This window comes from Peromyscus maniculatus, chromosome 8, assembly GCF_049852395.1.
Source record: "Peromyscus maniculatus bairdii isolate BWxNUB_F1_BW_parent chromosome 8, HU_Pman_BW_mat_3.1, whole genome shotgun sequence".
NCBI classification, from domain to species: Eukaryota; Metazoa; Chordata; class Mammalia; order Rodentia; family Cricetidae; genus Peromyscus; species Peromyscus maniculatus.
This window is the reverse complement of record NC_134859.1, coordinates 54,164,752-54,189,267: the sequence shown is the minus strand read 5'-3', so window position 1 is coordinate 54,189,267 and position 24,516 is coordinate 54,164,752. Positions and strand designations below refer to the sequence as shown.

The 24,516-nt window shown below is 48.2% G+C and overlaps 1 protein-coding gene across 2 annotated transcripts in view; it reads left to right on the top strand.

Annotated features, from left to right (window-relative positions):
* Window positions 1–24,516, top strand: part of Dnah2 (dynein axonemal heavy chain 2) — a 116,344-nt gene that overhangs the window by 13,849 nt on the left and 77,979 nt on the right. For both annotated transcript variants that reach the window (XM_042282265.2, XM_015992328.3), the window contains exons 5-14: window positions 2,948–3,176; window positions 5,279–5,389; window positions 5,537–5,775; window positions 8,688–8,879; window positions 9,482–9,639; window positions 10,044–10,131; window positions 10,485–10,690; window positions 11,130–11,259; window positions 11,531–11,713; window positions 12,709–12,923. In XM_042282265.2, the coding sequence (XP_042138199.1) occupies window positions 2,948–3,176; window positions 5,279–5,389; window positions 5,537–5,775; window positions 8,688–8,879; window positions 9,482–9,639; window positions 10,044–10,131; window positions 10,485–10,690; window positions 11,130–11,259; window positions 11,531–11,713; window positions 12,709–12,923 (1,751 nt within the window). The remainder of the gene's footprint in view (window positions 1–2,947; window positions 3,177–5,278; window positions 5,390–5,536; window positions 5,776–8,687; window positions 8,880–9,481; window positions 9,640–10,043; window positions 10,132–10,484; window positions 10,691–11,129; window positions 11,260–11,530; window positions 11,714–12,708; window positions 12,924–24,516) is intronic.

Below are 24,516 nucleotides of genomic sequence, written 5' to 3'. Positions count from 1 at the left end.
TTGTCCAGAAATGCAACCAGATCGCATCTGAGCGTCTAAAGGGCTCTGACACTGTTTACCGTTCGTTACGCACATTAATGCCAGCAGGTGTTTTAGGTAGAGCCAAGAGGGAGGGATGCCAATTCTTTGGGGACATTAACTAAAGGTTTTCTACAAAGAACAGTTAACTTCAACCTAATAAGCAATCAGATAAATCCAAATTAAGGGATATTTTGGAAAGTGTCTGGCTTGATTCTCATAGTGATTGATAGTACGACATGAAAAGAAAGAAGAAGCCGGACTTGATGGCACATGCTTGTAATCCATCACTTGAGAGGCTCAAACAGGAGCACTGAGAATTAAGTAAGACTGCCTCAGCGCGCGCACGCGTGCACACACACACACACACACACACACACACACACACACACACACATACACGCACGCACGCACGCACGCACGCACGCACTCACTCACTCACTCAGGATAGCAAAGGATGGGGCATTGCTGAAATGAAAGGAGGGGGTGGTAGACAAAGACAGGAGAATCAGGAGTTCCAGGCCAGCCTTGGCCACAGAGAGAATTCTAGGCCATCCTGAGTATGAAACTTTGTCTCAAAAAATGCAAAGAAAAACAAAACCCACCCCAAACATGCACAAATGGCGCGCGCGCGCGCGCGCGCGCGCGCGCACACACACACACACACACACACACACAGAGTGCTAGATATGGTAGCACATACCTTTAGTCTCAGCACTTGGGAGGCAGAGGCAGGGGGATCCCTGTGTGTTGAGGCCATTCTAGTTTATGTAGCAATGTATTCCAGGCCAGCCAGGGCTACACAATGAGACTCTGTTTCAAGACAGAAACAAAAGCAAATAGTAGCAACAAAATAAGACATGGATAGACATGACCATGTATGACCCTGGAATGGATATGGATGGACATGACCATGTATGACCCTGGATTGGATATGGATGGACATGACCATATATGACCCTGGATTGGATATGGATGGACATGACCATGTATGACCCTGAATTGGATATGGATGGACATGACCATGTATGACCCTGGATTGGATATGGGTAGACATGACCATGTATGACCCTGGATTGGATATGGGTAGACATGACCATGTATGACCCTGGATTGGATATGGGTAGACATGACCATGTATGACCCTGGATTGGATATGGATGGGAAGCAATCCAGCTAGAAAGGATGTCATTTGGACTCCTGGAGAAAGTAGCTTATGGGCACATATTATGTTGTGTTAAATTTTTCTAGTGCAATAATTACAGTGTTAGGCATTTTTAGAAGATACAGGCCGAGTATTAAGGGCGTGGTGTCTGGATGCCTCAGCTAACAAAGGCTCAGGTGTGCAGAGAGGCAAGCACGCAGAGTGGTGGCATTGAATCTAGGCAAAAGGATAGTTTGTTAATTTTATTTTTCTTGAATTGGAGTATTTTGGAATTAAACTTTGAGAAGGCTGGGAGTGGTGGGCCATGTCTGCAGCCCTGCCAGCTGGAGAGCAGGAGCTGAATTCCTGCAGGCTGGAGGCCAGTGTGGGCTCCATAGCTCCATTCTAGGTCATGGCCTCAGAGTCGAGACCTGGTCTCAAAAAACAAAACAAAACAAAAAACCAAACACTCACATGTGCACATGTGTGCACACGCACACACAACTGAGGGCCAGGGAGGTGGTTCAGCAAAAATGGTATTTTCCACCCAGACCTAATGGCTGGAGTCTGATCCCATGAATCCACGGTAGAAGGGAAGAACTGACTCCCCAAAGTTGTCCTCGCACCTCCGTATGTGTGTCGTGACAAAATGTGTGTGCATGTGTTTGTGCTCGCTCTCTCTTGCACACACACATATACACACAGTAATAATATAAATAGGAAAAATTGGGTAGGAATGTAGTTTAATAGGAGAGCACATAAGTAATGAGTGAGGTCCAGTAATCAGGTCCCAGCACTAGAAAAATAAAGGATCATTTTGAGATGTCTCTGGGCAAAGAGACATTTATTTGAAGCTTAACAATCCTTGTATCAACTTCAGTTTCTTTGTGGTCTACTAAATTCAAACAAAATTAGATATAATCCTTTAAAAATAGCAGGGTTCTACTTAATCTCTATGTGTGTGTTGGTCAAACTTTTTCATCTCTGTGACCAAAAATGGAGCAGAACCTTTTTAGGGGGTTTTGTTTTACAACTAAGAAAAGCTACCTACTTCTGAATGTAGGCCACAGCAGGACCTCACCGCAGGTAAAACTGCATGCCAAAGGAAAAACTGGGGAAAGAATATGCAAACCAGAGCCTGGTGTGGAGCATACACCTGTAATCTCTGCACCCAAGAGGTGTGTGGAGGCAAGTGGATCTCAGTTCAAGGTTGCGCTCAGCTGTATAGTAAGTTCCAGGCCAACCTGAGACCCTGGAGGAAAAAAGCAACTGAAATGAGAAATCCTAGATTTTTTTTTTTTTTTTTCCGAGAGGTTTCTCTGTGTAGTCCTGGCTGTCTCAGAACTCACTCTGTAGACCAGGCTGGCCTCGAACTCAGACATCCTCCTGCCTCTGCCTCCTGAATGCTGGGATTAAAGGCGTGCGTCACCGCTGTCTGATAATTATTTCTTACTTGCAATTTTCCTCCTTGATCTCTTTTATTTCTCCCTACTTATACCATGGCTGAAAAAAAATTCTGTCCTGTCCATCTACCCACTCACCCAATAAACGTTTCTTGATCATCTACTACATGCTAGACTGGTGGTTCCAGCTGAACAAAACAGAGTCTGTGTTCCAGGCATGTTTTATTCATTCTCTCCACACATCTTTGAGTGTGGAATCACATCCCTGGGAAGAACAAGAGGTACTTGGTGCCATAGTTAGGGACATTGAGCAGGGGAACCTCAAATTCCTTTGGCCATCGTGGGTCCTGGAGACTGAATCCTGATCTGCTCTTTCCCGCAGACCCAGAACCAGATTGCGTACTTTATTCGGCGGGAACCAGTTCCCATCACCCCGGAGAACTTCGAGCAGACGGTGCAGTTTGGGACGGTGCGGGGTGCCTACATTCCAGCGTTACTGCGCCTGCTCAGTGGTGTCTACGTCCCTCAGATTTTCATGAATACCACTTGGCCTGAGAGCATCCGAAATCATTTTGTTTCACATCTGCACAGGTTTTTGGCCTGCCTGACAGGTAAGCAAGAGGCAGGAGCAGCTGGCTTCTCCGTGGTGAGGTTATGAGGCAGCTGGGGGACTCATCTCGTTAGTACTAGCCTTTTAATTTGTTTTTGGTGGTGGAGCTAAGGATCCCACTCGGCCGCACATGTGCTAATCATACACTCTACCATCCATCCACACCACCAACCCTGTTATTAATACTCATATTCAAATAAATATCAAAAGAATGGCCTTTCAGCACTGAGGACCAAACCCAGGGCTTCCTGTATACTGGCTGAGTGCCTGCTGTACCACGAAGTTGTATCCCCAGCCTTTAAAAGACTCTTTGAAATGAAATCTTACTGGACAGACTATCCACATGCATGTGGCACCCAAGTGCTTAAATGTGCGCGCACACAAAAGCACAAGCACACCACTTCCACAGATCCTGACTTGGGCTGGGAATGTAGCTCAGTTGGTAGTGCTTGTCTAGCATTCACAAAACCCTGGGTTTGATCCCCACATTCTGTAACCCGAAGGTGGTGCATACTACTTGTAATCCCAGCACTCGGGAGGTAGAGGCAGGAGGATCAGAGATTCAAAGTCATTCGCTACATAGTGAATTTGAGACTAGCTTATGATATGTGAGACCAGAGACCAGCACCCAAGAGTGGAACCAGGCATGGTGGTGCCTGTCTGTAATCCCAGCACTCAGGAAACAGAGGTAGAAGGATCAGAAATTCAAGGTGATCTTAGATCACGTGAGAGCCTCTCTCAAAACAAAAACAAATCTGAATTCAAGACTAAAAGGTTTGCCGGAGGTGGTGGCGCACGCCTTTGAATCCCAGAACTCAGAAGGCAGAGCCAGGCAGATCTCTGTGAGTTCAAGGCCAGGTCTATTCATTTGCTTGGGGTATCATATAAAATACCGTCTCAGATTCCCTTTTATATAAGTGTCATAACGTAAAGCATTTCCTATTAATAAGATCTTATCAGAGGCCGGGTGTGGTGGCACAGGCCTTTATTCCTAGCTCTCTCTCTTCCTGTGAGTTTCAGGCCAGGCTCAAACAAAACAGAACAATAAAAACCAAAACAACAATGAAGAGAAGGACATTTTGAGTATCACCGAATAATAAAGACTAGTTGCAAAGTGGGGGCTCAAAGGTACAGCCTTTGCTTGATGTGTCTGAGGTCTTTGTCTGATCCTGGCTCTGCTAAACAAAGCCTTGGTCAATGCTGAATACAGTATTGTTGCAAAAATCGCCTTCTAATTTAGATACAGTTTTCTAATATAGAGCGTGTTCAGACCTGCTCAGTCTAGAGCTGGAGATTGCTCTGAGCACACGAAGCGCCCCGAGCACACATAAGGAGAAGTGTGTGTGTGTGTGTGTGGTGGTGGTGGGGGGGCTGGGGACTTGTGTGTATTGTGGAGGATATGGTGCAGATAGTGAAATGATTTTATGGTAATTTCTTAACAGACCTCCTGGAACCTCGCCACTTGGCTTCTCTCGCTTCTGCTCTCTATACCAGAGAAGTCTGAGTCATAGTTACTCCTGTCTGTTCTAAAATGCATATGCTGTCTCTGGTGTCTGTAGGAGATTAGTTTTAGATACTCCATGCTGTGGCTGTTCGAGCCCCTTAGAAAATGGTGCAGTGATTGTATGTAACCTCCATAAATCGTCCCATACTTTAAATAATCTCTAGAGCAGTCACAGCACCTAATACAACGTAAACAAGTGTTGTATTGTTTAGGGGTTGACGACAAAAGAGCACATTCAATACAGATGTCGTCTGTAAAGAATTTTGGGGGGCAGGTGAGAAGACTCAGTGGGTAAAGGTATTTGCCGCTAAGTCTGGCAACCCGAGTTCCAGCCTCAGACCCCCACGGGTGAAGGGGAGAACCAGCTCCTGCAGGTTGGCCTGATTTCCACCCCGTGGCATGCCTTAGGATACACGCGACCCTGTCTAACAACCTCGGAAACAGTGGAGCTCTTTTTGAATTGTGGACGGGAAGCCGTGAAGCCTATGGATACATAGAGTTGGCTGTACTTCCTGTTCCCCATCCCCCCATGATCATCAAACATGGTTTATACAGAGGCAGCGAAGCTCACCCTTGGAACTTTCCGGGTCCTTTTTTAGATACTCGGTACAAACTGGAGGGCCACACGGTGCTGTACATCCCCGCAGAGGCCGTGAACATGAGCCCCGAGGTGGTGGTAAAAGACAAGGAGCTGGTCCAGCGCCTGGAGAGTGAGTGGCCGGCCTCGCCAGCGTCTGGGCTGAGGGCGGGGTGGGGAAGGGGAAGGCAGCTGCCGACAGAGGAGCTGGTGAGGAGGGCTGTACAGCATGGAGGGCACCCACTCAGGAGCAGAAAACGTTCCCCCGCCTCCCTCACAGCCTCCATGATTCACTGGACCCGGCAGATCAAGGAGGTGCTGAGTGCCCAGGAGTCTGTGGAGACAGGGGAAAATTTGGGTCCCCTGGAAGAGATCGAGTTCTGGCACAACCGCTGCATGGACCTGTCTGGCATCAGCAAGCAACTCGTGAAGCAGGGAGTGAAGCACATCGAGGCCATCCTGCTCCTCTCCAAGTCCTCCTACTTGGCGCCCTTTATGAAGCTGGCCCAGCAGATCCAGGTTGAGGGGATCAGAGTCTGGGAGCTTATGGAAACGTGGGCAGTGGCCGGATGATCTGGAGGGGGGCGAGAAGCGGAGGCAGGCAGCTAACCACAGCCACAGACTGACCTAGCGCTGTGGACTTGTACAAGACACGAGCAGCGTGTAAAGGTTTCTGGGGACTGTTTCCGAGGTTGTTAGACAGGGTCGCGTGGATCCTAAGGCATGCCACGGGGTGGAAATCAGGCCAACCTGCAGGAGCTGGTTCTCCCCTTCACCCGTGGGGGTCTGAGGCTGGAACTCGGGTTGCCAGACTTAGCGGCAAATACCTTTACCCACTGAGTCATCTCACCTGCCCCCCCCCCCAACTTTTTACAGACATCTGTACTGAATGTGCTCTTTTGTGGTCACCCCTAAACAACACTTGTTTAGGTAGGAAGACATCCAATTGGTCAGCAAGGGAATGGCGGTCCCCCTCAGTGAGCCCAGCCCTCCAGGGCAGCTGAGAAAACAGGACTTACATAAAAGAGGACTTAGAGAGAGCGTGGAACCAAGGATAAGCCCGGGGAGCTCAGGCAGGGGAGTGTCCAAACAAACATGTAAAAACTAAATTCCCTATGACAAGCCGATGGTGTTGGTGCTGGGTCTCCCGGGAGGTGAGTGATGGTGAAGAAGACCTTTCTCCCCAGGTGAAAACTGCAGTCAGATATTGAGGGAGTTGAGCTGTAATGAGCAGGAGATGTTTAAGACCCTCACTGAGAACAGGACAGTCAGGAGACTGGGTGACCTTAGTGGATGTGGGAGGGGAGCGATGCTCGGGCAGATCACCAACAGCTCTGAACATCCACTTTGGACAGAGCTTTTTGGTTTTTTTTTTTTTTTTCAAGACAGGGTTTCTCTGTGGGAGCCTGTCCTGGAACTTGCTCTGTGGACCAGGCTGGCCTCAAACTCACAGAGATCAACCTGCCTCTGTCTCCTGAGTGCTGGGATTAAAGGTGTGCGCCACCACTGCCTGGCTTGTACAGTACTTAATTCAGTTGGAACAGACACCAGACCTGGGCTTGGAATTCCCAGTCTGAAGCTTTCATAGGAAATAGTACATGAGGACTGGGGACATGGCTCAGGTGGCAGCGTGCTGGCCTAGCGTGCATGGAACCCTGGGGTCGATTGCCAGCACCGAATAACTAGACATGATGGTTTACATCTATAATCCTAGCTGTCCCTGTTAGGGTTTCTATTGCCGTGAAGAGACACCATGACCATGGCGATTTTTATAAAGGAAAACATTTAATTGGGGGGGGGACTTACAGTTTTAGAGGTTTAGTCCATTATCGTCATGGTGGGATATGGCATGCAGGCAGACATGGTGCTGGAGAAGGAGCTGAGAGTTCTACATCTTGATCCACAGGCAACAGGAAGTGAACTGTGGCACTGGGTGTAGCTTGAGAGACATCCTCCCACAAGGCCACAGCTCCTCATAGAGCCACTTCCTGCCCCCACAGTGACGCACTTCCTCCCACAAGGCCACAGCTCCTCATAGTGCCACTTCCTGCCCCCACAGTGACGCACTTCCTCCCACAAGGCCACACCTCCTCATAGTGCCACTTCCTGCCCCCACAGTGACGCACTTCCTCCCACAAGGCCACAGCTCCTCATAGTGCCACTTCCTTTGGGGGCCACTTTCTTCTAAACCACCACACCTAGCACTTGGAGGTAGAGGCAAGGAGGATCAGAAATTCAAAGTCATCCTTGGCTTTGTAATAAGTTTGAAGCCAGCCTGGGCTATGCGAAACCCTGTCTCAAACAACAACAACAACAACAAAAACCATAACAACCAAACAAGAAAACAAGTAAGGGTTGGAGAGATGGCTCAGAGGTTAAGAGCACTGACTGCTCTTCCAGAGGTCCTGAGTTCAATTCCCAGCACCCACATGTCAGCTCACAACTATCTATAATGAGATCTGGCGCCCTCTTCTGTGTACATAATAAATATAAATCTTTTTTTTTTTTTTTTTAAAAGAATGTTAGATACTCTTGCAGAGGACCTGGGTTCAGTTCCCAGCATTCATATGGCTGCTCACAACCATCTGTAAGTCCAGTTCCAGGGGATCCAATACCCTCTTCTAGCCTCCAAAGGCACTGAGCATGTGTACTGTACACAGGCATACATGCGGACAAAGCACCCATACACAGAAAAATAATAATTTAAAAAAGCAAGTGAATGTGAAAACACTGGTCTTGAATGATAACTCCTGGAGAGAGCTCATTGGGAGGGGTGTCTAGAGGATGGTGCTCAAGATGGATGGAAAATCTGAATCTGTTTCTTTGTGTTTCTGTGTGTGTGTGTGTGTGTGTACACTATACACTTGTTCATGTAGGTGTGTGCACGCGTGCGTGTGGAGGCCAGAGGGGTTCACTAACTATCACCATCAATTGTTCTTCTCTGCATTTTTAAAGACTTTATTTTATTTTATGTGCGTAGATGTTTTGCCTGCGTGTCTGTCTGCTATGTGCATGCAGTGCCCTAAGAAGCCAGAAGAGGGCACTGGACTCTCTGAATTGGAGTTACAGATGGTGTTAGCTGTCATTGTGGGTGCTGGGAACAGAACCTGGGCGTCCTCTGCAAGAGCAGCAAGTGCTCCCAACTGCTGAGCTGTCTCTCCAGCCCTATGTTATTTTTTAGACAGGTCTTTCACTGACATGGAGCTCTCCAGTTGGCTAGCTGGCCAGCAAGCTCCAGGGGCCCGCCTGTCTTTCCCTGCCAGTGCGGGGATGGCAGGCCACTGTGCCCAGCTTTCACATGGAACCGGGGAATCTGAACTCAGGCCCTCATAGTTTGCACAGCAGCGCACACTTTACTGAGCCAGCTCTCCAGGGCCCTAAATCTGTTTTCCCCGTGTGGATAAGAGTACTCCTGGTTTCTCTATTGCTAGGACGGCTCTCACCAAGCTCAGTCAAACCTGACTTTCTTGTCAATCCTGAGGGAACCCTACCAGGAGCTGGCCTTCATGAAGCCTAAGGACATCTCTGACAAGCTCCCTAACCTGATCAGTCTCATCCGCATCATCTGGGTCAACTCCCCCCACTACAACACCCGGGAAAGATTGACCTCTCTGTTCCGGAAGGTGTGTGGATGCAAAGCGCAGGGGTGAGGTGGGGTGGGGGGCGGCTGTGCTGGCAGAGCTGGTTCCCTGGCAGATGTGGGCTGGAAAGACACCATACTGCCCTGCAGCCCAGACTGATACTGAGTCTTTAGAGATGCCGGGAGATGGGCCTGGCTTCTGCTGCTCACTGAAGTGGCTCAGGCAGGATGACGGGCTTTGGGAGGAGCTGCAGTGAGCCTAGGAAAAGAGGCAAGAAGGAGACTCGGGGCTGGGTCGTGCAGAGGGAAGAGCTCGTTCAAGATCGAGTTTGCAGTGGGGTATGGGAGGTTGACTCAGGAAGGAACTCGGTTCCTGAGCAGGAATGATCACGACAGACATTTTAGCGGGAGACAAAGGCTGGAAGAGGGGTTGCTGAAGCCAGATGGTCAGAGCGGTGTAACTGCAGAGCTGGGCCGAGGGCAGAGCAAAGATCACCAGGTGTGAGACGGAGTGTGCAGGGGGCGGGGGGGGGGGGGGTAAGAGGGGCCTCAGGAGCCCAAGGCCCGGGGCCCAGTTCTGGAGGCCCAGGAAGGGGAGTGGTGGGAAGAAGGCTGAGCGCTGATGCCGTGGGGCTCCCTCTGCAGATGAGCAACGAGATCATCCGCTTGTGCTGCCATTCCATCTCCCTGGACCGAATCTTTGAGGGCTACGTCATTTCCAGCAAAGAGGACCTGCAGGGCTGCATTTCTTGTTGTCATGCCTGGAAAGACCACTACCTGCGTGCCGTGCAGATGCACACCCAGTACGATGGGTCCCCCTGACATGCGTGTAGAACATTCCCCCAGAGGAATGACTCCGACACTTTCCGTGCCCTTCTTTCTCGTGGATTATACGTTTTAAGACCTAGGAGTCTCTACTCCCCAGTTAAGGTTCTGTTTGGGCACAGATGTTCTGGCTCTGGGCCCTGAGGTCTCCTTCTAGCCCCTTGCAATAGCCTCAAGTGGCCACTCCCTCCTCCCATGATCACACAGCCACCTTCTAGAACTTGAGACAGTATCTCCTCTATGGTTCTGCTCACCTTGGGTCTCTTCTCTCAGGGTTCAGGAAAACTGCTTCTCAGGGTCTCCTTTCGGAACCCAGGCTCACACAGTCCAGTTTTGCACGGACAGACTGCTCCCGATTTAGCTCATCCTCTCCCTCACACAGGTTCTCCAGTCGGGGCTGGGTTCTAGACCAGACCAGCATATTTGCTCAAGTAGACGCCTTTGTGCAGCGCTGTAAGGACCTTATTGAGGTAGGGAGAGCTCCGGGGTGGAGACCATCAAAAGCCCACAGCAGACCCTCGACCCCCCTGCAAGGAGCCAAGCCGGGGGGGGGGGGGGGGGCAAGGGCTCCACTTGAGTCTATCCCTGGAGCTTGGCCTGCGGGCTCTTCCTGCAGCGTTATGTGACCTCCTCCCACCCCTTCTTTCTTCTTGGCTTTTGCCTGTACCACTGCCTAAGCATCCCGTAGTTCATCCTTCAGCCAGAATTCACCCCATCCTCCTTCTGGATGGTCCTCTCTAGTTCACAGACATCTGAAGGCAAACCAAAGAACCCCGGAGGCCTGGGTTCAGAACAGGAAGAAGTCACGCGGATCTCTTTTTAGGTCTGCGAATGTCAGTACCACTTCGCACGGTGGGAAGATGGCAAGCAGGGCCCCCTTCCCTGCTTCTTTGGTGCCCAGGGGCCACAGATCACACGGAACTTGCTAGAAATCGAGGACATCTTCCATAAAAACCTGCAGATGCTGCGAGCCGTTCGTGGAGGCATCCTGGATGTTAAGAACACCTCTTGGCATGAAGACTACAATAAGTGAGGGAGGGACTCAGGCCGAGGCCAGGGCCGAGCAGGGAGGCGGGGAACAAGAGTGGGAAGAGAGGCTTGGTGTGCCAAGGAGACCATGGGAATCCCAGGACCTGGGTGGCAGAGGCAGGAAGATTGCCAGATGAAGGTGGTGGGAAGAGCGTAAAGATGGGAAGGCAAGAGAAGAGAGAGGTAGTTGGTCAGTCAGGTTCTAGGTTCGACGATACTGAGCAAATGTCTGCGAATCCACACCGGCAGATGCCTGTGCCTCCTTATGCATAAATAAGGCCAAGGACTCGTCTCCTAGCATTGTCTAGAGTGAAACAGCTTCCTGGAACAAAGCACGCAGTCATGTGCCTGGCATGCGGGCTGGTGGACAGCACACTTGGGATGTGAATGGGAGCAGGCAAGGGTACTCACACTTCTCTGTGCCTCTCTGACCTTGCAGATTCCGTGCTGGGGTCAAGGATCTGGAGGTGATGACCCAGAACTTGATCACCTCAGCCTTTGAGTTGGTCCGGGACGTGGAGCACGGGGTACTGCTTTTGGACACCTTCCACAGGCTGGCTACCCGGGAGGTGTGTGCGCATGCGCGCGCGCGCCAACCCCACCGAAGGCCTGCCCCTTGCCCTTAGTTCTTTGGCTTCCGGACTCTGTCCTGCCTGCCTGTACATGTGTCCTTGCCCCTTGTTCAGTTGCTGAGTTTTCTTCTGTTCCGTCTTTCCGCTTCCGAGGCCTCCACATCTCTGAAGAGTGCGGTGGCTGCCGTGTGTGGCTGTCAGGAAACGTTCTTCTGGGGTAGGAGGCTAAGGGAGCCACCTCCATGGAGCATGTCATCTTGTTCCTTAGGCCATCATGCGGACCTACGAGAAGAAGGCTGTTGATCTCTATATGCTGTTCAATAGCGAATTAGCCCTGGTGAACCGTGAGCTGAACAAGAAATGGCCGTACCTGGAGCCATACATGGCTCAGTATTCCGGACAGGCCCACTGGGTGCGGATCCTGCGGCGACGCATCGACAGAGTCATGAATGTTAGTGTCTGGCCTCTTCTAGACTGTCTGCAGGGAGACAGCGAGTGCGCGGCTGTGTCCAGCCTGGAGGGGAGGGGTGGTCCAGACAGGGTCCTTAGAGAGTACTTATGACCAGAGACTCGGTGGGGGAGGGGAGGGACCGACTCAGTTATCTTGGGAAGCTGTGGTTTGGTTTGCAGAGGTGGCAGGTGTGGCTCGTGGAACCAAGGTCATTTTAGTACGAGATGGGGAGGAGACATAAGGCCAGCATCTGGGAAGTTAGAGTACCAGAACAGGGACATACCTGGTGACCCCGAGACCTGGGCAGCAAGGACCTGCTCTCTGGAAGAACAGGGACAAAGGAACAGGGAGCAGGGAAGGATTTTAAAACAGTTTTTGTGCTAGGCACGGTGGAATATGCTTGTAATCCTTGCCCTTGGGAAGCTGAGGCAGGAGGTCTGTGAGCCCAGGCCAGCCTGGGCTTATGCAGTGAGAACCTGCACCCTTCTATTTTTTTAATATTTATTTATTTATTATGTGCATTGGTGTTTTGCCTGTGTGAGGGTGTTGGGTCCCCTGGAAATGAGTTACAGACAGTTGTGAGCTGCCATGTAGGGGCTGGGAATTGAACCCGGGGTCCTCTGGAAAAGCAGCCAGTGCTCTTAACCGCTGAGCCATCTCTCCAGCCCCATTCACCCTTCAATTTAGAAACAAACTTTTGGGGGTGTCTTAGATAGGGAGGGTTTCTACTGATGCACCTGATTGGTTCTGAGAGAGAGTTAGGGAGCCTGCAGATGACTGGGCTGGGCCTGGAATGCGCTGAAGAACAAGCCCTCCGGTCCCTCTCTGTCTGGTTTGCCCTTCTCTGCCCCCCTTCTTTGGGACTGTGGTCAGTGTGCTTTACTTCCTGTCTGTCTGGTCCTGTCCTCCTAGCCCCCCAGCCTCAGTCTCTCTCCAGGGTTCGAGGGGTGTGTAGCAGGTCTGGGTAAACAGGCTTCCCATCTGTTCCTCCCCAGTGCCTTTCGGGCGCCCATTTCCTGCCCCACATTGGGACTGGAGAGGAGAGTGTACACACCTATCAGCAGATGGTCCAAGCCATTGATGAGCTCGTTCGAAAAACCTTCCAAGAGTGGACAGCAACGCTGGACAAGGACTGCATTCGACGGCTGGACACGCCACTCTTACGAATTAGCCTAGAGAAGGCGGGCATGCTGGACGTCAACTTTGACAAGTACAGGACCCACCTTCGCACCACCCCCCCCCCTCCCCCCCGTCCTTGGTGCCAGTCTCCTCCCACTCTCCCAAGAACTTAACTCCTGTCTCGGGTCCCCTCTCCTCCGTATCTTTTCTGCTCTCTGATTTTATTGAGACTAGTTTTCGCTGTGTAGTTCAGTCTGGCTTTGAACTTGTGATCCTTGGCTTCAATATGGTGCTGGGATTCCAGCTGTGCTCCGCCACACTCAGCTGCTATCACTCCTTTCCCCACCCCTCAGGTTTTCTTTGCCTAGCTCTGGCTGTCCTGGAAATCGCTCTGTAGACCAGACTGGCTTTGAACTCCGAGACCTGCCTGCTTCTGCCTCCCAAGTGCTGGGAGTAAAGGCTTGGTATCACTTCTTCTTCTTCTTTTTTTTTTTTTTTTTTTTTTAAGATTTATTTATTTATTTATTGTACAGTATATAATCTGGCTGCATATACTCCTGCATGCACGAAGAGGGCACCAGATCTAATTACAGATGGTTGTGAGCCACCATGTGGTTTCTGGGAATTGAACTCAGGACCTCTGGAAGAGCTGCCAGTGCTCTTAACCTCTGAGCCATCTCTCCAGCCCCTGCTATCACTTCTTAATTTTAGTTTTACCTAGGTTGGAACTGAGGTCTTAGGTTCAACCCTCAGTACTGGAAAAAGAAAAAAAAGCTTTACAGCAGCTTTACTTAAAGAAAGAAGCAAACAGACACTAACCAACCAACCAGTCAACTAGCCATGATTTTAACCAGTCACTAGTGTACTGAACTAGCGATGCCGCTGTTCTGCCACTAGATGGCAGCCCAGTTAAGGCATCTGAACCCTGGTCTCTAGTCTGGCTCTTCCTAAGATCATCCTCTCCCCGACAGCTTTAAAACACCACCACCTGCATACTGTCATTTAAAAAGGGTGACTAGTTCGTTAATTATTAAGACTATAAACCACCAGGTGTAGTGGTTCAATCCCCAAACAGGAAACTAAGGCAGGGAAGTCTCAAGTTGAAGGCCAACCTGGGCTGCACTCAAAAACCAAAACCAAACCCCAGAAGATCCCCAAATCAGACCAACTGAGCTCTGTGTACATGCTAGGAACTGAGGCAGGCACAGGGGGGTGTAAAGTGGCCAGAGTCCCTGTTCCCAAGGTCATTCTCTCAGTCGACAGTTCTACCCAAGAGCAGAAAAAGAGCTGGGGCCGTGAGGCGGGTCTTCAGGGACGTGAACCTGGCGACAGTGTTTTTCCTAATCAGCAGACAGATTTCGATTTGATTGGTTGGGCTTTCTCTTACCTCTTTTCACCTGTGTCCTGTGGTGGGCACCAATTCCCAAGCTCCTAGGCTGTCCTTCTGGTGTTGGCTTTAGCTCAAAACACCCATATTTGTTGGACAGAAATGCAGAAGGAGATGGAGGTCCAGGGACCAGCAGGACCGTGTCTCTCCTGGACAGCTGAAGGGGCCTGACCAAGGAGGTGACACCCAGACAGGAAGTGAGAGGATCAAGTTGGAGAGAGGACAGCATGAGGCGGGAGGTTGGGGGATGGGAGCACTGGAAGCCACACAGGTGAGGAGCCGTTAGGGAGGACGGTGTGAGGAAGAAGATGGAGCTGTGGGATAGGAGTTTGACCCGTAATAGGCGCTGGACCTCTGCTCTGGTTCTCAGTCTTGTAGCTTTGGCACACAACTGAGCCATAAAAAATGCCTCATGGCTGGGGCAACGGCTCAGCAGAGGACCCGGGTTCGATTCCCAGCACCCACACGGCAGCTTCCAACTGTCTGTAACTCCAGTCCCAGGCGCAGGACACCCTCTTCTGACCTGTGTTGGTACAAGGCACTCACGTGATGTGCATACATACATGCAGGCAAAACACTCACACCCATTAAATAAATAAACCTTACCTGGCAAGGTGATGCACGCCTCTAATCCCAGCACCTGGGAGGTAGAAGTGGGCGTGTCTATATGAGTTCCAGGTCAGCATGGTCTACACGGGGAGTTCCAGGCCAGGCAAGTCACAAAGCAGGATCCTGTCTCAAAACAATACCGCCCCCCACCCCCAAAAAAAACTTAAAAGTTTTAAATTGCCTCTTATGTTGATTTGAGATTCTGAAGAGAAGGAACATTAAGTCAGGGTTATAACTGGTTATCTACATACTATATAAACTGATTTATAACTAGTTACATATTTATATAGACAGTTATAAATGGTTATAACACTTGCAGTCACATAATGGGGCTGAATCTCAAGATGTAGTCTCTGAGGCTGGACGTGCCCAAAGGTGCTATGCCGGAGAGTCTCCCTAATGGACAGCTATGGCCTGATATGGTGTGAGCACACTTGGCCAGTATTTGTCCTTTTTCCAGTGAGGTGGCCCCGAAGCTAAAGGTACTTGCTGCCAGGCTGGTGACCGGAAGCTCTATCTCTTGAACCGGAATGGTGGACAGAGAGGACTGATTCCCACAAGTTGTCCTCTGACCTCTACACACACACACACACACACACACACACACACACACACGCACACACACACACACACGTACGCACGCACACAAAATAAATCAATCTATAAATAAGAAAAATCTATAAAATAAGAAAAAACACATTCGTGATGTCACCAAAACTTAAAAAAAATAAGGGACTATATTCCAGTCACAAAGTTTTTCTGTCTTAAGTTGTTCATGTCGGAGATGTCATCAGTCCCTTCTCCCTGGTGATAGGCTTTCTAGAAGATGGAAGGAATGGGATGTCCGTGTGGTCAGGATAGATGCCTGCTGTAATTGTCTGCTGGGAACAGTTGTTTCCCCCTGCATTTTATTTATTTGTTTGTTTGTATGTGGAGCATCTGTGGAGGTCCGAGGACAGCTTGTGGGAGTCAATGCTCTCCTCTATCCCGTGAGTCCCAGGATTCGAACTCTGTGGTCAAGCTTTGTGGCAGGGACCTGTACAGCTGAGCCATCTCCCTGACCCCTCCTGAAATGCCTTCTGCATTCTCCTTATATTAGTGTTACACACACACACACACACACACACACACACACACACACGCACGCACGCACATTATTTATGACCTAGATGTATCTGAGACAGACAACAGCTAAGCGGTTCTTCCAAATGGAAGTCTGTTTCTGTCCTCTGACGGTTGTTCTCTAGAGAACTATAAGGAACCTTATATTACATTTTGTGATTTTAGGATAAAATTGCCTCAACTCAGTAAATAATAGATAAGAAAGAAAAGAAAAGTCTGAGCTGATTAAACCCATAAAGAAATCGGAGACAGTTTCAGCTCCGAAACCTCTTAGCACCCCCAGGAGTGCAGATAACTTTTATCGGGCTTATCCTTCGTGTTAAGGTCTGGTTTCAACCTTGATAAGCATACTTTCGAAATGTCCCTGCCGGTCCTCAGAATTACCTAACTGTAAGTCCTGGGAGCCTTTAGTCCCTAATAGCATTTATGTGACCCTTCAAGGGCCTTTCCCACCTTATATCCCAAATATTTGAACTCTGAAACCCAAATGGGCTTTTACCACATTTTATGGCCAGACGAGCTTCACGGGTTGCACTTAATGCAAACGTGTTCCAGATGTCCTGGGTGCCCTGATTGAAAGAGCTGTGTTATCACCCGTGGATAGGAGGGCGGGACTCCCCAGACCTGCCCGGACAGGGTGCCTGCCCTCGCTTTTGTTCCCAGTCTCACGGTCTGTTCATTCTGGGCTATCAGCACTGCCCTGGCGGCCCTCACTTTGTCTATCACACGTTTGGGAATGCGTTATAAAATAGCTCTTAAAAAAGTCATCCCCCAAACGGATTTTGAAAGAAGTTATGTTTGCCAATAAAATAAAATTTGTGCTCTTGAAATGTCTTGACAAAATTCTGTCAAGGCTGAACATCATTCTGAAAAAGGTTTCTTTTTTTGTTGTTTTTTGTTTTTAAATAGGCTCATTAGAGCAGCCTCAGGAATTACTGTCCATTTTCATCCTGCTGACTGACAAAATTTGGTAATTTACCTTCAAGTTAATTTTTAAAATCCTGTCAAGATGAGATAAATGAGGAGCTATTTTGGTGTTATTTGCCAGTATACTTGCTCCAGTGAGCTTAACCACTCAGTTTGAAAACATAGGAGAATATATTCGGACTACCAGAAATGTCCTGCATCCATTCCAGCCCTCCGCCCTCCCTCACGGCTGTAACGCAGTTTGGGACAATTGATTTTCAGCACCGATGACTGTATCGCGGGCTGCTAGGCCGTGTCGTTTTGTTAATTCAGTAACTCCTCCTCAACTGTAGTCAGAAATATTCCTATTTGTTTTGACTCTTTCAAAAGAGAAAGAATCTACTCTTAGCTTTTACGACAGTGTATTGTTATAATTATTCTGTTCATCTCTTACTGCGTTTAATCCCTTTTTTTTTCCTTTTGAAACATCTTCTCACTCTGTAGCCCAGGCTGGCCTAGAACTGGGTGGCAATCCTCCTGTCTCAGTCTCCTTAGTGTTGGGGTTGCAGTCATGTGCCTCCAAGCCTGGCTGCACCTAATTCTTAATTGAACTTCTATAGGTATAAGAAAAAAAATACCACCCATGGTTTGATACCATCCAAGGTTTTGGGCATCCACCAGAGGCTTTGAAACTCTTGCATCTGGATGAGGTGCCTGAGGTAGCTCTTTCTTCGCTTGAATGATATTTTGCCATTTTGGAATTAATAATTAATATTTATTTTTGTGAGCACACTGTTCATTGCCATGAATTCCTACAAATCAACTAATAAAATGCCTTCAAATAATATTTCCCCACCCTCTAATGTGCTCTAATGCCAAGGGCCTCAGTTTCTCAAAGCGGCTTCATCAATGCCTTGTCTCAAGGTCTGTTTCAGAACAGTCCTGTGGAACTTCTGTGAGTCTCTTTTTGGTTTCTTTGAATTTTTGATCTCTTCTTCACTGCTGAGGATTAAACCCAGGACCTTGTGCCTGGGAGACAAGTTCTCTCCCACTGAACTACAACCTCAGCCCTCTTGGTTTTTTCTTGTCTGTTCATTTCCTCTGACTTCCTCTTGGTTGGTTCATGCCTTTGTTTTGGTAACGTGCGTCCTTTGGTAGTTTTTCAAGAAATGACTCGTGGGAGTTAAGGTTGGAGTTCTTGCATGACCGGCAGGTGGCAAAGGTTTCTGCCTCCATATGTGTGCATTTGCCTAAGGTTATAGTTCTATAGAGAATTGAAAACAATTTTCCCGGATTTCGGCCCTTATCGCCTACTTCAAAGACAGTCATTAAATGTCTGGTGACCCTCTGTTTATTTGTATTTCAGTGAGGCTTATTCATTTTGAAGAAATTTTAACAGCTTCATAAATAATACCTATGGTAGTGGAGATTTTCCGTGTTTAAAAAACAAAAACAGAGCCGGGCGGCGGTGGCGCACGCCTTTAATCCCAGCACTCAGGACACAGAGACAAGTGGATCTCTGTGAGTTCGAGGCCAGCCTGGGCTACATAGTGAGTTCCAGGATAGGCTCCAAAGCTACACAGAGAAACTCTGTCTCAAAAAACCAAACAAAGCCGGGCGTTGGTGGTGCACGCCTTTAATCCCAGCACTCAGGACACAGAGACAAGTGGATCTCTGTGAGTTCGAGGCCAGCCTGGGCTACATAGTGAGTTCCAGGATAGGCTCCAAAGCTACACAGAGAAACTCTGTCTCAAAAAACCAAACAAAGCCGGGCGTTGGTGGTGCACGCCTTTAATCCCAGCACTCGGGAGGCAGAGCCAGGCGGATCTCTGTGAGTTCGAGGCCAGCCTGGGCTACCAAGTGAGCTCCAGGAAAGGCGCAAAGCTACACAGAGAAACCGTGTCTCAAAAAACCAAACAAAAACAGAAACAAAATAGAATTTCAACTTCCATAGTCTTTTAAAACATGTATCACAAATAAATGAGCATTTGAAAATAATTTTATTCTCTCTCTCTCTCTTTTTTTTTTTTTTTTTTTTTTTTTTTTGAGATAGGGTTTCTCTGTGTAGCTTTGGAGCCTGTCCTGGAACTCGCTCTGTAGTAGACCTGGCTGGTCTTGAACTCACAGAGATCTGCCTGCCTCTGCTTCCCGAGTGCTGGGATTAAAGGCATCTGCCGCCACCACTCGGCAATTTTATTCTTTTTTTTTTTTTTTTTTTTTTTTTTTTGGTTTTTCGAGACAGGGTTTCTCTGTGTAGCTTTGCGCCTTTCCTGGGACTCACTTGGTAGTCCAGGCTGGCCTCGAACTCACAGAGATCCACCTGGCTCTGCCTCCCGAGTGCTGGGATTAAAGGCGTGCGCCACCACCGCCCGGCTCTGCAATTTTATTCTTTAAATTATTCTTCTTTTAAGGTGAAAATAGAATTCTTTGGAAAGTTTAAGATGTGATATTGTCTTTTGTATCATTCTTTGACTGTAGAACAGACAAAAAAGTGGTGTGTGTGTGTGTGTGTGTGTGTGTGTGTGTGTGTGTTTAAGTTTTGAGACAGTACCCGCTGTGCCCAGGATGGCCTTGAATTTGCTATGAGGATGACCTTGATGTCTTGATTTTCCTGCCTCTACCACACAAGTGCTGGAATGAGAAGCGCCCACCACCGGGTTGCTTGATTTTGTCCTTTACATTTAGGCCTTGAATCCATTTGAAACTTACTGTGGTGTAGGGAAAATGTTACAGATTCAACTTGTGTTTTATATATTTTTAAATAGATTGCAAGCAAGTTGATCTAATCTTATTTATTTATTTTTCTACACTGCTGGAGGTTAAACCAGAGCTGGGTACAGGCTAGACAAGCATGCTCCTGCTAGCCCAACCCCAGACGTTTATTAAGTTGCTACCTTTATAATAATAATAATAATAAATCTCCCAGCCAATCTCTGTTTTGGACTCACTCTTCTGACTTATCATGTGTAAGAACCAAATTGTCTTAATTATTGTCCTCTTCTTAAATTATAATTATCACTCTCTTTTTAAAATTCCCAGCTATGCCGGGCGGTGGTGGCGCATGCCTTTAATCCCAGCACTCGGGAGGCAGAGGCAGGCGGATCTCTGTGAGTTCGAGGCCAGCCTGGTCTCCAAAGTGAGTTCCAGTAAAAGGCGCAAAGCTACACAGAGAAACCCTGTCTTGAAAAAAACAAAAAAAAAAACAAAACAAAAAAAATTCCCAGCTATTTTTGATGTGTATTTTTCATAAGAATTTTGTTAACATTTTTTTTTTTTAGTTCCTAAAATAGTCACATTACTATTTTTATTAGAATATGTATTGGGTTAAACTTATAGGTTAGGTTTAGAAGAATGAAATCTTTATGATTTTGAGTATTTCTGTCCAAAATTATCACCCTCTCTTCAAATTACATCTTGCTTTTTGCTCACAAGTCATTTTTCAGTATATTTATTTATATATGTAAATAATCTCTGATATCTTGTTTTGCTTTAATTATCATTGCTCTTTTCCTCCATGACAATAACTATCTGATTACAATTTTTACACTAGAAAACTGTTTTTTCCCCCAAAAATGTAAATGGATGACAGATTACCTCATAGCTAGCATCATCTAAAAATATGTCTTCAACTATTACAGTCTTTATTAATTTCAGTATATAAGAGCCAGACATCCCAGAGGAAAGTGTATACTAATTATTTTATTTCTATTAAAAACTGGTTTTCAGCTAGGGGTGGTAGGGCACACCAGCAATCCTAGCTCTTAGGAGGATCAGGAGTTCAAGGTCATCTTTGGCTATATAGTGAGTTCAAGGCTAGCTGGGGCTTCATGAGACCCCGCTTACAAACAAATCACAAAACACAAAACAAAAGCACTGTTTTTCAACAAAATTCATGCCATCGACCCTGCACAAGCTGTATGACTTCCTGGAGGCAGAGCGCCCCAAGGATTTCTGTGGGTCTCAGCCAGTGCTTCTTGAGGTTAAGAACAGTTGGGGTTGAAAGAGGAGCGTACCAGGCTGGAGAGATGGCTCAGAGGTTAAGGCCACTGGCGAGCTTCCAGAGGTCCTGAGTTCAATTCCCAGCAACCACATGGTGGCTCACAACCATTTATAATATAATCTGGTGCCCCCTCTTGGCATGCAGGTGTGTATGCAGGCAGAACACTGTATACATAATAAATAAATAAATCTTAAAAAAGAAAGAAAAAGGAGAGTACCCTTTGAGGTAACCTCTCTGGATGCCAATCAGGAGCAAGTATGTCAAATGGTGTGCACGCACAGTGTGTGTGTGTGTGTGTGTGTGTGTGTGTGTGTGTGTGTGTGCAGTTTATCCAGATGCACACATGAATCTCAGCCAAAGGGCAGCCCAGTCCAGCTCAGTCCCAGAAATAATTCATCAGCTTTATATAGCTCACTGCAGTTCTGGCCATTTGAGCTGACTGACCCTGCATCTATTTTTATACATATCTTATTGTTTAAAATAGTTTTCCTTTTCTTTTATTAGAACATTAATTTTTTTTTTTTCGAGACAGGGTTTCTCTGTGTAGCTTTGCGCCTTTTACTGGAACTCACTTTGGAGACCAGGCTGGCCTCGAACTCACAGAGATCCGCCTGCCTCTGCCTCCCGAGTGCTGGGATTAAAGGCGTGCGCCACCACCGCCCGGCTGTTTGTTTGTTTTTTTGAGACAGGGTTTCTCTGTTGTAGTTTTGGTGCCTGTCCTGGATCTCGCTCTGTAGACCAGGCTGGCTTTGAACTCACAGAGATCTGCCTGGCTCTGCTTCTCAATTGTTGGGATTAAAGGTGCACACCACCACCGCCTGGTTGAACATTAATTTTTTAAATTATTATTTTATGTGTATAAGTGTTCATATGTATGTGTCTGAGGTCAGAAGAAAGTATTGGGTCCCCTGAAACTGGAGCTGCAGAGGGTTGCTACCTGCCACGTGGGTGCTGGGAATTGAACTGAGTCCTCTGGAAGAGCATCCAGTGCTCTTAACCACTGAGCCATCTCTCCTGCCCTAAGAACAGTTTTTATTATAAAATATATCACACACACACAGACATACTTAAAAATCGTGTATTCAGTTTAACGAATAGCTATATAAAGCGCACACCTCTGGCTGCTACTATTTCAGTGGAGGAGAGACCAATGCTAGCAGTCTAGAAGTCACCGCCTTAGTTTATTCAGTAGGAGTTGGTGATGGTGTAAACAGTGTAGGTGTTTGTAGAAGAACTGACTTTTTGAGTGGGTATGGAAGTGCATGCCTTTAATCCCAGCACTGGTGAGGCTGAGGCAAGCTGATCTCTGTGAGTTTGAGGCCAGCCTGGTCTACATAGTGAGTTCCAGGACAGCTAGAGCTGCTACATAGTAAGATGCTGTCTTTTTTGTTTGTTTGCTTGTTTTAAAGATTTATTTATTTATTATGTATTCAGTGTTCTGTCTGCATACACACCTGCAGGCCAGAAGAGGGCACCAGATCCATTATGGATGGTTGTGAGCCACCATGTGGGTGTTGGGAATTGAACCCGGGTCCTCTGGAAGAGCAGCCAGTGCTCTTAACCACTGAGCTATCTCTCCAGTCTGACCCTGTCTTTAAAAAAAAAGAAAAAAAAAAAAAAGGAATTGACTCTGCTGGCCTGTCTTGAAGTCAGAAAATGTAGCCATATGAGGTCCATATTCCTATATGGTGACAATTGTGACTCTAGCCCTTTAGATGGAGTATGTCTTCTAGTTTAAGATATAAATAATGCCATTTATCATGGCATTGGAGTTATACATTCCTTGGAGAGAACTGAATTTCTGAGTTTTGCTTTATAATGAGTTAGTAATGGGTAGGATGTTGGAAAGTGAGGCCGTGGGAAGGCATGCACACAGTCCTTGGTCTGTGGGTAGGTGTGGTAGTGCTTTTCCGGGGTGGTCCTCCTGTGTGCCGTCCTCCTGTGTCCTCCTGTGTGCCGTCCTCCTGTGTCCTCCTGTGTGCTGTCCTCCTGTGTCCTCCTGTGTGCTGTCCTCCTGTGTCCTCCTGTGTGCTGTCCTCCTGTGTCCTCCTGTGTGCTGTCCTCCTGTGTGCTCCTGTGTGCTCCTGTGTGCCGTCCTCCTGTGTGCTCCTGTGTGCTGTGCTCCTGTGTGCTGTTCTTCCTGGGATGGTCCTCTTCCTGGGGTGGTCCTCTTCCTGGGGTGGTCCTCTTCCTGGGGTGTCCTCTTCCTGGGGTGTCCTCTTCCTGGGGTGTCCTCTTCCTGGGGTGGTCCTCTTCCTTGGATGCTCTGTCCTCAGACAGGAGCTCCAAGTCTTGCGATGACTCCTCTGTCTGTGGACACATTAGGTTTGAGGCCCCGGGGGGACAAGCTGGGGAGAGATGTCTTTGGGCAGCTGGACACAGAGCTCAGCTGGGTAGATTGGGGAACTGATCAGCTTTCAGAGGCAACTGAAGCCGTGAGAGTGGGTTAGTTCAACCTGGAGGAATTACCGGAGATGAAGAACCTTCCGGTTCCCCATTTAAGGGGACTAGAGAGGTAGCAGATTCCTTACTGTGCCCCAGTGAAATGAGCCTCAAGACTGTAGAGGACAATTGTAAGTGAAGAGATCACAGGGAGAGTGGGGTGGGGGGAGAGTGGGTCTGAGGAAAGGGGCGTATTCAGAAAGTGGGGGTTCACCATTGTACTAAAACCAGCAGAGAGGGGCTGGAGAAATGGCTGAGTGGTAAATGGCTGCTTTCCCAGAGAAACCGGGGTTCAGTTCCCAGCACCCACATGGAGTCTCACAACCATCTGTAACTATAGTTCTAGGGGATCCAGTGCTCCCTTCTGGCTTTCCAGAGGTGGTACGTAGATGTACATGTAGGCAAAACAGCCGTATTCACAAAATAAGATAAAAGTATATTTCTAAAAGTCTACCCAAAGGTTGGAAACGATAGGACCAAGAAGCTACAACGTCTCCTTTGGTGTAGCTGTGGGAATTCTTGGTGAGTTCTCTAAGAGGTGTGGGTGGGGTGGAGAGGAAGGGCTGGGAGTGGGGTGCCTACCCTTGGGATGAGAATGATGGAGAAGGGGCGGAGGCACACGCCTTTAATCCCAGCACTCAGGACACAGAGCCAGGCGGATCTCTGTGAGTTGGAGGCCAGCCTGGGCTACAGAGCGAGATCTAGGACAGGCTTCAAAGCTACACAGAGAAACCCTGTCTCAGAAAGAAAAAAAAAAAAGTGGGCAGAGGACGGTACCTGGAGGACAGTAGGAATCAAGGGCGGGTTGTTTTTAGTATATTCTCTTTTGAAAGGACAGAGTTTGGCCGTATTCCAGTGGTGGGAAGGGAGTAGTATGTTGAGGGAGCTGTCGGCACAGCAGAGTGTCGCTCCTGAGGGAGGAGAGAGCCCCAGGGAGCGTCAGTACGAAGGAGAAGGGATTCTCCAGTCATCAATGTGCAGGGAGCCTCATCGTGGGACAGGTCAGTTCACACAGTCTGCTGCAGGAAGCAGATGGAGTCCTCACCTGATGGCTTTGCCCTGGGAGAGACCAGCTTGGGGAAGAGTGGGATTTCAGAGAGTGCCCTGAAGACAGATGATTGTTCAAGATTTCTCCCCAATCTGTAGGCTGCAGCTTTGCTCAAACGATGGTGTCCTTTCTGTATGGAAACTGTATCTTCATAAGGTCCCAGTTATTCA